This window comes from Elephas maximus, chromosome 21, assembly GCF_024166365.1.
Source record: "Elephas maximus indicus isolate mEleMax1 chromosome 21, mEleMax1 primary haplotype, whole genome shotgun sequence".
Taxonomy (NCBI): Eukaryota; Metazoa; Chordata; class Mammalia; order Proboscidea; family Elephantidae; genus Elephas; species Elephas maximus.
Window position 1 is genome coordinate 64213143 of NC_064839.1, and position 15649 is coordinate 64228791.

General features: G+C 40.0%; 1 protein-coding gene across 1 annotated transcript in view; it reads right to left on the minus strand.

The window, feature by feature from the left end:
- Positions 1-15649, minus strand: part of LOC126065112 (probable ATP-dependent RNA helicase DDX60-like) — a 146456-nt gene that overhangs the window by 81708 nt on the left and 49099 nt on the right. Inside the window, 5 exon segments of the mRNA XM_049864801.1 lie at positions 2006-2155; positions 4185-4328; positions 4912-5078; positions 8481-8730; positions 10707-10861. Coding sequence (XP_049720758.1) covers positions 2006-2155; positions 4185-4328; positions 4912-5078; positions 8481-8730; positions 10707-10861 — 866 coding nt within the window.

Genomic DNA, 15649 nt, shown 5'->3' on the forward strand with positions numbered 1-15649 from the left:
AAAACCTCAGAGATCAACAGAATCTCTCTACAGGTATATCCTTCGAAGAGCCTAGAAAGCTTAACCCTTTTCCTATCCCTTGGTACACTAGACGGCTGCCTGAGTTACTTGACTAAGCAAATTAGGCTTAACTGATAGCAGTCAATGGCAAGTCAAATGCAAACACACAGGGCTTCATCCAAAGGAAGAGCCAGAAAAAAAAAACACCCACACATCAAAAGAAACGTCTGAAAGCCCACATAACCAAGGTTTAAAGAGAACTTCTGAGTTTCCTAAAGAAGGAAGATCTAGAGGGGAATGGCCAAGATAGGTTTGTGGCTCTCTTGTTGGGAACTTCCAGACTTCTTTTGTCAGAATCATATGTTGCATGGGGGAGGTAGCTTGGCCAGTTGACCCACAGAACCTCTAGCTACCTTGCATCTTATGCAAAAAAAAAAAAAAAAAGGAAAAAGAGAAAAAGAAAAGAAGAGTAAACATGTAAAATATCAATTAAAAAAAACTAACCATAAAAATATTATATAATCATTGTTATATTCTTGAGTGTAGAATACTTTTTGAAAATTAGAATAATTGCAGAACTATATAAATGAAAATATTGATATATTCCCATCCATCCTGTTGTTTTTGAGTTGATTTCGACTCATAGCGACCCTATAGGATAGAGTGGAACTGCCCCTCAGGGTTTCCAAGGAGCAGATGTTGGATTTAAACAGCTGGCCGTTTGGTTATCAGCTAAGCTCTTAACCACTGTGCCACCATTGATATATTAAAGTGAAAACATCAAAATATGATTTCTTAAAACAACTATAAAGATAGTGAAATGACAAAATAAAATGGGAAGCAATGTTTGCTCTTTTTATGTCACGGAAAGGACAAATAAGCCTAATACACAGAGTTCTGACAAATCAATAAAAAGATGACACCCCCACCCAAAGTTGTGCAGAATGCATGAGCGGTAGGTAATACACTAAAGAAAGCCGATGCCTGAACTCATTAATAATCACAGAAATGCTGATGAAAATATCAAAGATGCCAGTTTTCAACTGTCCGTTTAGAAAAGAATTAAAAAGTGTGATAGAAAGGAAAAGCTGTGCAGAACGGACACACTAAAACTTTTGATGGAAACAAACTTTTTGCAGGGTAATTTAGATCAATATACATCAAAAGTCATTTGACATACCAATTCCATTTCTAACAGTCTTCATTTTTTTCCTTTTTTTCCCCCTAAACTTCCAGCAATGAGACTGTATTTTTTTTTTTTTTAATCATAAAAAACAATTTAGCTACTTGGAAAAATAAGCATGAAGTCCTAGTTTTAATGAAACATGGGGCTCAGTTTGGTTGTGGCTGACCCTACCTACTTTGAGATACTTGCGTAGGCATATGAGCCCTAACTGATAATACCCAGTCTAGAGTAAAATGAAAAGAAAACATGGTTGTATTGAAGCGGGAAAATAAAAGGAAAGAACACTTACACATCAGAAGAAAAAGCTGAGTACCTTCATTCAGGGAATGCCATGAATTCTACTTTCTGTAGACCAAATGGGGAAGAATGACAGGCACCCAAATAAGTCTGCCCTCTTTAGAATAAATATATCAAGTCCAAACATCGAGAATGAGAATGTGTAAATTTATACTTCGTGTAAATCAAACTGCCACCTAAATGCTGCCTAAATGGCCGAAGGTTTGTGTGAGGTGCTTATTTTATTTTCAAGTTCAACATCAAGCAGTATTAGACGTGAAGAAAATATTTCATTGTAACCCGACTTCAAAGGCAGGCCAGCTGTTAATGCCCAACAGCAGATCGTAAACCCTGCAGAGCTGCTAGGACCTCGGGTGACTCTCAATTAAAAGAAAGGAAAGTGTTGTTATGCCCTCTGTAACTGCAAGGTGAAAATGCACATTAAAAAATCAAGTGAAAAACAGATCCACGACACGACCACACGCACGGTTTTTAAAAATGAGGCGCAGGAATGAAAGAGATTTGTATTAGCTTGAGTTCTACCTTTGTGGGTGCAACATAAACAAGGACCCCTTCGTCGCTCTCCTTCAGCACTTTCTCCATGCAGTAGTAGGAAGCAAAGGTTTTGCCTGAGGACGTTGGGGCAACAATCACTGCTGACTCGTTATTATCCACAACATCCAGGAGCTCTCGCTGTCGGGTTCAGAGTGTCACAGAAGTAAACAGCATGTTACCAAACAAAGACAGTATCATTTGCACCCTCTATTTTTCCGTTGCCAAGGAGTGGATTAAGACTCATGGCGACCCCATGTGTATTGGGTTAGAACTATACTTTATAGGGTTTTCAATGGCTGTTTTTTTTTTTTTTCAGAAATAGATCACCAGGCCTTTTTTTCCGAGGCACCTCTGGGTGGATTTAAACCGCCAACTTTTCAGTTAGTAGCCCAGTGCTTAAGCATTCACATTACCCAGGGACTCGCCTTCTATCTTAGATGCCCCTGTTGGCACAGTGGTTAAAGACTTGGGCTGTTAGCCAGGTTGGCAGTTCGAATCCACCAGCCGCTCCTTGGAAACCCTATGGGGCAGTTCTACTCTGTCCTATAGGATCGCTATGAGTGGGAATTGACTCAGCTGCAACTTTTTTTTTTTTTTTTTTTTTGTAATTACAATACATTCAGGAGAATTCTCTGAAGCTCTGAAGGTTGGATGTGATAAACGCCCAAAAGGGTGATTCAGGAGAATGTCTGCTTTACTCATGGTATTGCCTCAGAAAAAAAAAAGGTTTTATTTTACTTTTTAGCATGAGGGAGAGTTTTGTTTCTGAATAAATGGGAAGTGAGGTTGAGTGAGACATTCTTTTCACTCTCAAAACATTTTTCCCAATTATTTGTCATTTACTAAAAAGCTTTTCAAATTGAGTTCTAAGTTAGTAATGCTATGTCAATAATTTTTTTCCTCATGGTGAAAATAAGGCCAAGAAGGAAAAAAAAAAAAAAGTCAATGGCTCATCACATTCTGTTTACGTTACTGATACGGGAGAGAATCATCTAGCTACTTCGAGGGCGGAGCCCTGTTGGTGTTGTGGTTAAGAGCGCTGGCTGCTGACCAAAAGAACAGCAATTCAAATCCACCAGCTGCTCCTTGGAAACCTATGGGGCAATTCTACCCTGTCATACAGGGTCCCTATGAGCCAGAACTGACTCAATGGCACCTAACAACAACCACAACCTTGAGGGTGTGTGACAGAATCACTCATTCTCATTCCTTCAACCTATTCTTATACCACATTAAAATTATGACTAGTCAAACAACGTTAATCCTGTTTGCTCACTGTATGATGGGCAGAAGATGGAAAAACACATTCTTTTTACTTAGGATCCTGTCCCAGTGACCCCTAGAGTGCACTCATGAGAATTACACTTTGCACAGGGCTCATGACTAACTGGTGGCCTTGTGACCCACAGTAAAGTGAAGAATTGATCCTCCTGCTCTAGAAACAAAGAAAATCAGGTTCCAGCTTCCTCATTGGTCAGTCTTTATCAATTTTATGTAAGCTTATTAAAGAACAGCTAAAATGTTGGGAGTTCAGTGTTCAAATTATCTAAGGCTTAGGCACCTATTTCTATTCACTTAAAATGCTTTTTTTTAGCCTACTTGCCCACGGCTCTCCTACAGAAATCCAAGGCAATGTGGAAGGATCACATTAGAAAAAAGTTCTCTCTTCAGAAAACACCCAACCTGGACGGTGACTAGATTACTACCAATCACAGAGTAAAGGAATTTGTTAGGTTACTAATAAATTGCAATAATATAACGCACCATCAGGTTAACTATCTTATCTAGTCATGGGCAGTATGATCGAATACCTAGATATGAGGTCCCTGTTCGGACAGCCAAAATTTTTCTCTGCACATTTCCATCTATACACAAATATTTCTGTTGCCACACACAATTCTTGGAGGTTCCTCTATACTAAGATGACTGGGTGTTGCAGACCCAGCCTCAACACTCACAGTACCCACGTGAAAACAGTTTACAGGTGAAGCGTCACATTCCTTAAATGGGAAAAAAGTCTACAGTTAACCTTTTCCATGAAACTGTTTCAGATGGTATTACTCGAGATTGAGAAGCTCATGAAAAATATAACATGTAGGGACACAGCAATAAGAAGCTCCTAAGATCACACTAAATAAGTAAATAGTAGAATGTTTGCTTTCATTACCTGCCACGTATCTGGACTAAAATCCTGGACCCTGGGATCTGGATCTTCTCTCTCATCTCGTATCAAGCAATGGCCCAGGTATTGTAGTTGAAACCTAGCTGGTTCAACGTCAACTGAGTATTTCTTCTTATCATCTGTCATCTGCTATTATTTTAATGATCTTTTACTTGAAATAAACTCGAATTACAAAATTGAATAAACATTTCATATTTACTGAGCACATTCATGCACAAGACATTCTTACCATGCTTTTAAAATAGTGTAATATTTAAGTTAAAAGATTTTTTTACCATCTACAACATCATTCTACAGATAAAAGAAACAGAAAATATTGATTTTAAAAATGTTTTTCTTGGTACTGGGAACTAGAAGTTTATTAAAGCCTATTGTTCGATCTCACTACAGTTTTTAGATATTGTGCTAGAGTTAAGTACAGAATTCATTTTCTGTTACCAAGACAGTTCAAAGTGGTGTCCGGAGAGCATCTGGTATTTAATCTCTACTTCCAGGAAACATACGTACAAATTTGCCAATTCTAACTTCAAATTTGGCAGCTAGGTTACTAATAAATTGCCTCAAAACTATCATTTTATAAACTAGAATCAAAATAAATACATTCAGGTGATAATTGGATATATGAGCTACTTTATGATCCCTTTCGATTTTTCTATAATATTTTTAAAATTGATTAAAATATAAAAGTAATAAGAAATCTGAATTAACTTACCAGGGTTGGATCTAAAGACTTTGCCACATCATTAAAACCTAAATATTTAAGGCATTTGGCTATAAATTGATAATCTTGCTCTAATAAAAATTCTGGGTATCTGTGCAGGAGCGAATGGATCCTTTCCATCATATGGACAGCTATACTTAGATCTTTCGAAATCTTGCCTTGTAAAAGAAACAAAAAAATTGTTACAAAGAGCATCAAAAATAATAAATGCTTGATTACTCATGACAATCGTCTAGTCAATCAATTAACCTAATTAGATTAAAGCACTATTTTAGTTGGCTTTAATGGAGGTCGTAGAGCATAAAGAATTAAAACTCATGATTAAATAAAATAAAATAGTCCTACACCTAGTCATACATTATTATCATTTTAAATAATTTAGAAATAGCTGTGTAAGTGTGTTGTTGTTCTTAGTTGCTGTTGACTGCTGGTACTCTAGCAGCCAACCTCCTCCAGACATGACATTCAGAATGCAAGCCATGCACCAGCAACAGTGAAGAATGACGATGAAACAAAAAAAAAACCAAACCCGTTGCCATCGATTCGATTCCAACTCATAGTGACCTATAGGACAGAGTACAACTGCCCCATAGAGTTTCCAAGGAGTGCTTGGTGGGTTCGAACTGCTGACCTTTTGGTTAGCAGCCATAGCTCTTAACCACTAAGTTCCCAGTGACACGCTGGAGTTGCCAAAGCAGCAACTGATTCCGGACTGCCTGACTCTGGACTTCTCAGACGCAAGAGAGAAATGCACTTCTATCTTCTTTTAACTTTTTTAGCCATTGCTACTTCATCTCTCTGTTAATAGAAACCAACAGCAATTCCTAACTGATACAACATCCTGGATAAGGAAAAATACATAAACTAGAGATGGTAGTGAGCATTGTATGTAAGGGCCCACTGAAGGATTGGCTCTGCAACAGCAGATGCTGGGTAGTAGAATAATGACATATGGGAGGAGTCATGTGGCATGGACAAAAAGGATATGAATGGGAAGATACTCAAAACAAGGTGACCAACAAGAACTACTTGAGGGTAGAATTGTCAAACTGGAGATGTAAAGACGTGATAATTTCATGTAGCATCATAATTATGTATCTTTACTCAGTCCCAGTTCTTTCTGAAGTAGAGATAGAAAACTGTCCCTTCCTCATTTCAGTCTTCAGGTAATTTCATGTAGCATCACAATTATGTATCTTTACTCAGTCCCAGTTCTTTCTGAAGTAGAGATAGAAAATTGACCTTTCCACATTTCAATCTTGAGGAAAATAAAGAATAAAAACACAGACTATATGAGATATAATACCAGAAAATGGTAAGCATGCTTCATTTCTGCTAAACCTTTAGCCAAAATGTCCCTCTACTACCTACTGGAGACATTGATAAAGCACGGCATAGGAGTCACCAAAGCCTCAGGGAGCATGCAGAATGTTAGGTAGGCAGGACCCAGTTCTACTCCATTCCCTTTCTGCCATGATCTGGCAATGCTTACGTTCCGCTATCTAGGGCAGCCATTGGGCATCTACTCCTGTACAGCTACAGCTCTCAGGGAGTTCTGATAACCACTCTCTTCCCTGGATCCTTTCCAGGACTATGAAGGGCTGAGATTTGACCCTATCTGTAAGTTAACAATTTAGCCTGCTATAGTTTCACATGAGACACTTGGGGCACAGATTGTCTCTCGTTTTATTATTTATGGCATAGCAAGGAGCATGGACATCATGTGTGTGTCAGTCCTCCTTTTCTCCTAAGTTCCATGGGGGTGGATACGGAGATCCTCCACAATCAGATACCAGGGAGAGACCGCACAGTGGGTTTGTGTAACAGCTGAGGAACCCTAAACTTTGAAAAACCAAATCATTTATAATGGGCTTCATGCAATCCTGCCCCTTTGCTCTAGATGGAGACATTATGTTTACTACACTGGAGAGTAAACAAATCTGCCCTTGACTCTAAACCCCCCGCCCCCAAAAAATTCTGTTGCTGTTGAGTCCATTCTGATTCATGGTATCCCTATGTGTTACAGAGTAGAACTACTCCATGGAATTTTCTTGGCTATAATCTTCACAGAAGCAGGTCACCAGACCTTTCTTTTGCAGTGCCACTGGGTGGGTTTGAACCATCAACATTTAGGTAGAAAACCAAACCAAACCCAGTGCCATCGGGTCGATTCCAACTCATAGCGACCCTACAGGACAGAGTAGAACTGCCCTATAGAGCTTCCAAGGAGTACCTGGCGGATTCAAACTGCCGACCCTTTGGTTAGCAGCTGTAGCACTTAACTACTACGCCACCAGGGTTTCCATTTAGGTAGAAGCAGAGTGCAAACCATTGAGGGAGATACCGTCTCTATCTTTCCAGACTATTTGCTATTCAAACATCCTGGAAAAGATAGTCTACCATAAAAGTGGTCAGTGCCTCTGCTTGCAAGTCCTGCAGAAACATGAAAGACCCACGGAGAATCTTCTCCCAACAGCCACTTCAGATGTCAGGGGTAGTAAACAGATCAAAAACTATAGCCTTCAGTTTGGGCTGCACCTCAACAGAAAGAAAACAAAAATCCTCATAACTGGACCAATAAGCAACATCATGATAAAGGGAGAAAAAACTGAAGTAGTCAAGGATTTCATTTTTTCTTGGATCCACAATCAACACCCATAGAAGAAACCGTCAAGAAATCAAACAACTCATTGCACTGGGCAAATCTGCTACAAAAGACCACTTTAAAGTGTTAAAAAGCAAAGATGTAACTTTGAAGACTATGGTACGCCTGACCCCAAGCCACAGTATTTTCAATTGCTTCATATGCATACAAATGCTGGAAAATGAATAAGGAAGGCTGAAGAAGAATTGATGCCTTTGAATAATGGTATTGGTGAAGAATACTGAACACTCCAGGGACAGCCAGAAGAATGAGCAAATCTGTCTTATAAGAAGTTCATCCAGAATGCTCCTTAGAAGCAAGGATGAGGAGACTTCTTCTCACATACTTTGGACATAGGGACCAGTCCCTGGAGAACATTATGCTTGATAGAGGGTCAGAACAAAAGAGGAAGACCCTAAATGAGATGGATTGGCACAGTGGCTGCAACAGTGGACTCAAGTATAACAATTGTGAGGATGGCGCAGGACCAGGTGGTGTTCCATTCTATTGTGCATGGTGTCACCATGGGCTGGAACCGACTTGACAGCACCTAACAAAAACAACTACAAACAACTTCCTTGCTTTGATGGGCCATGCTGCTGCTGCTGAGCCCATTATCCCTTGTTGATTCCCTTAACTGTGTTCACACCTTTGGAAAGAGTCCCTTCACTACATTTCCTTCAAATTCTTTTTGAGGATGCCATCTTTTTCCTGCTGAGACCTTATCTCCTAACTTTTTTACAGTTCTACTTCCTCATCTATAAAATAGGTACAGTAATAACTATCTTAGAGATTTGTATTGAGAAAATCAGATAACGTATGTAAAGTTTTTAGCTCAGCCATGCATTCAATAAATATACATAATCATTAAAATTTTTATTATTATTCTTTAGTCATAAAATATAGAGTCACATACCTTCACTTCGGCAGTGTTCTTTCCATGTTTCAAAGCAGACAGTTAGCCCTACCATTTCAAGTGCAAATTTCACCGGACCCCTTGAACATGACATCAAACAATCTTCCAACTTCTTAATTCCAGATTTTAAATTCTCTCTCATCTCTTTTTCAACAGAAGATATTAGATCATCCCGTTGGTCCTCTTCTTTCTGTTTTCGGCAAAGTGGCCTCCTGGTTTGCTTTTTGGTATGTTTTTTGGGTTTGGTATCCTGTTCAATAGAAAAAGAAGTGAGTCATGAAAGAAGCGGCAATATTCCAAGATGAAATTTCATCAGTGAGAGTATGAGATGCCCTTTGATCTTTATAACTAGAACTGCCAAACTGACTATAATGTCTGTGTCAAGAAAATGCACCTTTCGGGGCCTTCAAAGAGAAAGAAAACAATTGCAACTGGATGTCCTCACAGTCTTTTTTTTTTTCCCTCCAGTGCCCATGAGTCCGTTCTGACTCATGGGGTTCGCATGTGTGTTAAGAGTAGAACTGGGATCCACAGGGGTTTCAATGACTTTTTTTGGAAGTAGATCAACAGGCTTTTCTTTCAAGGCACTTCTGGGTGGACTTGACCCTTCAACTTTTGGTTAGCAGCCAAGCACTGGATAGTTTGCAGCAACCCATGGCTCTCGCTGTTGGTTACCTTGGCTGTAAAGAAGCACCTACCTCAAGAAGAGAGTAGCCATTGAGCTTTACCATAGGGAAGCCTTTTATTCACTGATTAATTCATTCATTCACGCATGCGTTCATTCCCCCCTGTCCCCACAAAACCTTCAGAGTCTCCTCTACCCCCAGCCCCCAACCTCCCCACCAACAATTTGGAGTTTCACCTTGTAAAGCACTAACCTCTCAAACAACGAGGAAGGATAAAATCTATTTAAAAAACGGAAATCGTGATGAGAAATAGAGAAGTCATACACACTTGGGACGTGGTGGTAATTTTACCAAATGTTGGATGCAATACTTGATTCTCGTTTGGTTTGGATTGCGGAGATCCTACCAGCGGCCTGGCCTAGCTCCTCTGAGCTGTCCACTCCCACCGCCTTGGGAAACTGCTCTGAGCACTGGTGCACCCTCTTGGCAGAGGCAGGACTGCCGGGTCCTCCAGGGCCTCATCCCAGGGACCTTGTCCCAGGGGCCAGCCTCTGGAGCAGGGGTCAGTTGTTAGAGGCCCCTGCAGAATGGTTGTGGACAGGGACAGCATCTGAACCTGTTCTCCCTTTGATCCGTGTGCTTAAATAAAGTCTGGGCCTCTGCCCAGGCCGGGAAACCTGGCCACCCTTAGGACAACTACCTGGAGGAGGTAAGGTCTCTGGCCTTTTCACCCAAAAACAGTGTTTTAAGTGGTGGGAGAACCAGCTTATGGACCTTTAAAAAAGTTCTAGAGGAGAGACCTCACAGCAGTGCTAAGAGATGCTGGCAGCAAAGTGGTTAATAGCTTAGGAATCCACCAGTTGCTCTGTGGAAACCCTATGGGACCGTTCTACTCTGTCCTATAGGGTCGCTATGAATCAGAATTGACTCAGTGGGTTTGACTTTTTGTTTTCAAGTACATCCATAGAGCCCTGGTGGTGCTGTGGTTAAGAGCTCGGATGCGAACCAAAATGCGGGGCAGTTCAAATCCAACAATGGCTCCTTGGAAACTCCACGGAGTAGTTCTACTCTGTGCCACAGGGTCACTACGAGTCATAATTGACTCATAGCAAGTTTTTTTTTCTTTCTTTAAATAAGTACATCCACAAGTACAGCCCAAACAGAACTCCTCGATAGATTAAGGGCATAAATGATTTATAAAATTACAAACAATTTTCACAATTTAGGTAGAATAATAAAGATGATGATTACTTTAGGCCTATTTTACTACCTGTACGTTAAAACATTTTCCCTGTAATTCACTAATAAACAACGATTTCTTTTAACTTTCATTCAACATTTCCTGATCCAAGCTCTTGATCCATTCATGCCTGACATACTTTATTAGCTAAATCTTTCATTATTATAAAGAAGATAAAATACTAAATTTTACATGATTTTCTTGGAATTTCCGGTAGCAAGTAAGTAATATAATAGCTCATTTATATGCAAGCATAAGGAAGAAAAGTATGGGAAGGAATACCACAGAGATGTGTAACTATCATCTTCAGGAAAGTAAAACGATATAAAAAAAAAATTAGGTAAAATGTATAGAGCCTACCTGTGATATTTTCCCTCCACTGGACTCTTCCTCTGGGTGGGCACTTTGAGTTACAATGAATTTTCTAAAGACAGGTTCTAATGATTTCCCATAAAATTGCTGAAAAGTCCTATCCTTCTGCAGGAGATTAACATCATGATGGTCTCTAGATTTTTCTGAAACAGAAAAACTTAAAATGTAAAAGTACACTTTAAAACATTACTATATATGGATCATGTTCTCCTTACTTCTTCACACCATCCGCCCCCCACATATTCTTTTTTTTTTTTTTTTATTTAACTCCAGAACAGTAATTTAGTCTGCTTACCTTTTCTAAGGTGGTCAGGCTATTGCAAGCTTGAAAATAATTCCGTACCTTATTTGAGTAAGAGAAAGGAAAAAAAAAGTTCTGCTAATGGCCACCTTCGAGAATACTTTGGCATTATATCTGCCACTTGGCAGGAGGAGACGGTGGAAGAGAAGCAAGTCGGTGCAGAGTCAAAGAATGTATTCATCTAGAACAGAGGTCAGCCCACAGGTCAAATCCAACCAGCCGCCGGTTTTTTGTTTTGTTTTTCAACGGCCTGAGAGCTAACAGAGGTTTTATTTCTACATGGTTACGTAAGTATCTACATATTAGCCTCCGTTTGGCCCCTTAGTTTGTAAAGCCTAAAATATTTACTAGCTGACCCTTTAAGAAAAATGTTTGTGGACTCCTGATACAGAATATACTGGATATTTGCATTCCTGAAAAAGGAAAACCTCCACTTCTGGCCACAGCCAAATGTTCAGGAGCTTGACACCTGAGGGAAAAAGCTAATAGTAATTATCTTCCACCATGCAGAAATCTGGGGCCCTGGTGGCCCAGTGATTGAGAGCTCGGCTGCTAACCAAAAGGTCAGCAGTTTGAATCTACCAGCCTCTCCTTGGGAACCGTATGGGGCAGCTCTACTCTGTCTTATAGGGTTGCTATGAGTCAGAATCGACTCAACGGTTTGGTGTTGATTATACATAAATTCAAGTGACGCAGAAAATTCCAGTAATTTTACACCTAAGAAATATTCTTTGCAAAAACAAAAGCTAAAAATGAGGTGATTTTTTTTTTTTCTGTATTTATCTATACCAAAACCCAAACCAAACCTGTTGCCGTCGATTTGATTCCGACCCACGACGACCCTAAAGGACAGAATAGAGCTGCCTCATAGTTTCCAAGGAGCACATGGTAGATTCAAACTGCTGACCTTTTGATTAGCAGCCGTAGCTTTTAACCACTGCGTCAGCAGGGTTTCCACACGTGGCCATAAAGCAAACTATTTGTAAGTACACCACCCAAAATTACGGTACCTTGTTAGATGAGCAAGCTGATTAGTAAATACAATTGACATGCTTCCTTTACATATTTCTAGATTCTTTTGAAAAGTTTAACAAGTCTTCAAAATGGTGGAAATAAACACGAGGTTGGAGAAACAAAGATAAAGAATGAACCAGGGAAAAAAAGATCTTCTAATTCATTTTCTTAGGACCCAGTCTTAATGGTTTCATGCCTCCACCCACCCCACCGTCCCATTATTGCCTACAGTCATGTGTTGCTTAACATCCATAGTACAATCTGTGAAACAGGACGTTAAGTGATTTGGGCACTGTGCAAACACCGTATTATGTACAGACAGTCCCTGGATTACAAACAAGTTCCATTCCTAAATCTGTCTTTAAGTCAGATTTGTATATTAAGTCGGAACAGTTGCTGTTGTTGTTCTTAGGTGCCATCGAGTCCGTTCTGACCATAGCAACCCTATGCATGACAGAACGAAACACTGCCCGGTCCTGCGCCATCCTTACAATCCTTGTAATACTTGAGCTCATTGTTGCAGCCACCGTGTCAATCCACCTCAATGAGGGTCTTCCTCTTTTCCGCTGACCCTGTACTCTGTCAATCATGATGTCCTTCACCAGGGACTGATCCCTCCTGACAACACGTCCAAAGTACGTAAGACACAGTTTTGCCATCCTTGCCTCTAAGGAGCATTCTGGCCGCGCTTCTTCCAAGACAGATTCGTTCGTTCTTTTGCCAGTCCGTGGCATATTCAATATTCTTTGCCAACACCACAATTCAAAGGCATCAACTCTTCTTCGGTCTTCCTTATTCATTGTCCAGCTTTCACATGCAAATGATGCAATTGAAAATACCACAGCTTGGGTCAGACGCAACTGTCTTCAACGTGACATCTTTGCTCTTCAACACGTTGAAGAAGTCCTTTGCAGCAGGTTTACCCAATGCAGCGTGCCTTTTGATTTCTTGACTGCTGTTTCCAAGGCTGTTGATTGTGGATCCAGGTAAAATGACATCCTCAACAACTTCAATCTTTTCTCCGTTTATCATGATGTTGCTCATTGGTCCAGTTGTGAGGATTTTTGTTTTCTTTATGTTGAGGTGTAATCCATATTGAAGGCTGTGGTCTTTGATCTTCATTAGTAAGTGCTTCAAGTCCTCTTCACTTTCAGCAAGCAAGGTTGTGTCATCAGCATAACGCAGGTTGTTAATGAGTCTTCCTCCAATCCTGATACCCTGTTCTTCTTCATATAGTCCAGCTTCTCGTATTATTTGCTCAGCATACAGATTGAATAGGTATGGTGAAAGAATACAACCCTGACGCAGATATTTCCTGACTTTAAACCAATCAGTATCCCCTTGTTCTGTACAAACAACCACCGCCTCTTGATCTATGTAAAGGTTCCTCATGAGCATAATTAAGTGTTCTGGAGTTCCCATTCTTCGTAATGTTATACATTGTTTGTTATGATCCACACAGTCGAATACCTTTGCATAGTCAATAAAACACAGGTAAACATCCTTCTGGTATTCTCTGCTTTCAGCCAGGATCCACCTGACATCAGCAATGATATCCTTGGTTCCATGTTCTCTTCTGAAACCGGCCTGAATTTCTGGCAGTTCCCTGTCAATATACTGCTGCAGCCGTTTTTGAATGATCTTCAGCAAAATTTTGCTTGTGTGTGATATTAATGATATTGTTCTACAATTTCCACATTCAGTTGGATCACCTTTCTTGGGAATAGGCATAAATATGGATCTCTTCCAGTCAGTTGGCCAGGAAGCTCTCTTCCATATTTCTTGGCATAGATGAGTGCGCACCTCCAGTGCTGCATCTGTTTGTTGAAACATCTCAATTGATATTCCATCAATTCCCGGAGCCTTGTTTTTCGCCAATGCCTTCAGAGCAACTTGGACTTCTTCCTTCAGTACCATCACTTTCTGATCATATGCCACCTCTTGAAATGGGTGAACATCGACTAATTCTTTTTGGTATAATGACTCGGTGTATTCCTTCCATCTTCTTTTGATGCTTCCTGTGTCATTTAATATTTTCCCCATGGAACCCTTCACTATTGCAACTCAAGGCTTGAATTTTTTCTTCAGTTCTTTCAGCTTGAGAAATGCCAAGCATGTTCTTCCCTTTTGGTTTTCCATCTCCAGCTCTTTGCACATGTCATTATAATACTTTACTTTGTCCTCTCGAGCTGTCCTTTGAAATCTTCCGTTCAGTTCTTTTACTTCACCAATTCTTCCTTTTGCTTTAGCTGCTCGACGTTTGAGAGCAAGTTTGAGAGTCTCCTCTGACATCCATCTTGGTCTTTTCTTTCTTTCCTGTCTTTTCAATGACCTCTTGCTTTCTTCATGTATGATGTCCTTCCACAATTCGTCTGGTCTTCAGTCACTAATGTTCAATGCATCAAATCTGTTCTTCAGATGGTCTCTAAATTCAGGTGGGATATACTCAAGGTCATATTTTGGCTCTCGTGGACTTGCTCTGATTTTCTTCAGTTTTAGGTTGAACGTGCATATGAGCAATTGATGGTCAGAACAGTTAGGTACAGTTAATCAAATGTTTGTCTCAGTATTTAGTGTGCTTGTCTATGCATAAAAAATATTAAAGAAACACTTCCAGATACAACAAAGCATCTTTAACATAATAATACTGTAATAATAATAATAATAATGTTTTCATGCACGTCACAAAGTAGGGCCCATTTGTTATTACAAACTATTGTCTATACCTCGAATTTTTAACGTGATAGGCTTTATGGGGTTGGTTCGTAACTACTGGTTGTACGTAAGTCTGACATTTGTAACCCGGGAACGATAGAAAGTACAGTACATTATGTACATAAACCATTAACATAGGTGTTTATTATGACGATCAAGACATATTTATTATAGGTTATATACGTATTGTACCATTATACACCTGGCAGAGCAATTGTTTTGTATACATGAGACATGAGATACATGTGTTGCCTGTGGGAAGCTGTTGCATCTGCTACGCCTGGTTACATCCACTATGTTCCGTTCTCCAGTTGGGATTTCTGAACTCTATTATAACCTTGGAAACCCTGGTGGCGTAGTGGTTAAGAGCTATGGCTGCTAACCAAAAGGTCGGCAGTTCTAATCTGCCAGGTGCTCCTTGGAAACTCTATGGGGCAGTTCTACTCTGTCCTATAGGGTGGCTATGAGTTGGAACCTTATGGGACCACAGACAGATATGCAGCCGGTCGTTGCCTGAATGGACATTATGTGGCACATGACCGTATCTGTGGGCACAATTATGCTGGCCTTTATCAGCAAGCAGTTAACCAGAAAACTGAGTAGCAAGAGCTGAAATTTCTAAGAAGGCTATGGTTGTATTGGCATATTTGACTTGGAGAAGTAGAAACAACAACAACGAAAAACTGCCTTTGAGTCAATTCCAACTCATGGTGGCCCCATGTGTTTCAGAGTAAAACTGTTCTCCACAGAATTTTCATGGCTCTGATGCCTTTAGATGGGTTCGAACCACCAACCGTTTGTCCAGTAGTTGAGTGCTTAGCCATTTGTGTCATCCGGGGATTTATAAGTGATAATTCATAGTTTTAGGAATCTGACAGATTTGTAACAGCATCTCATATTT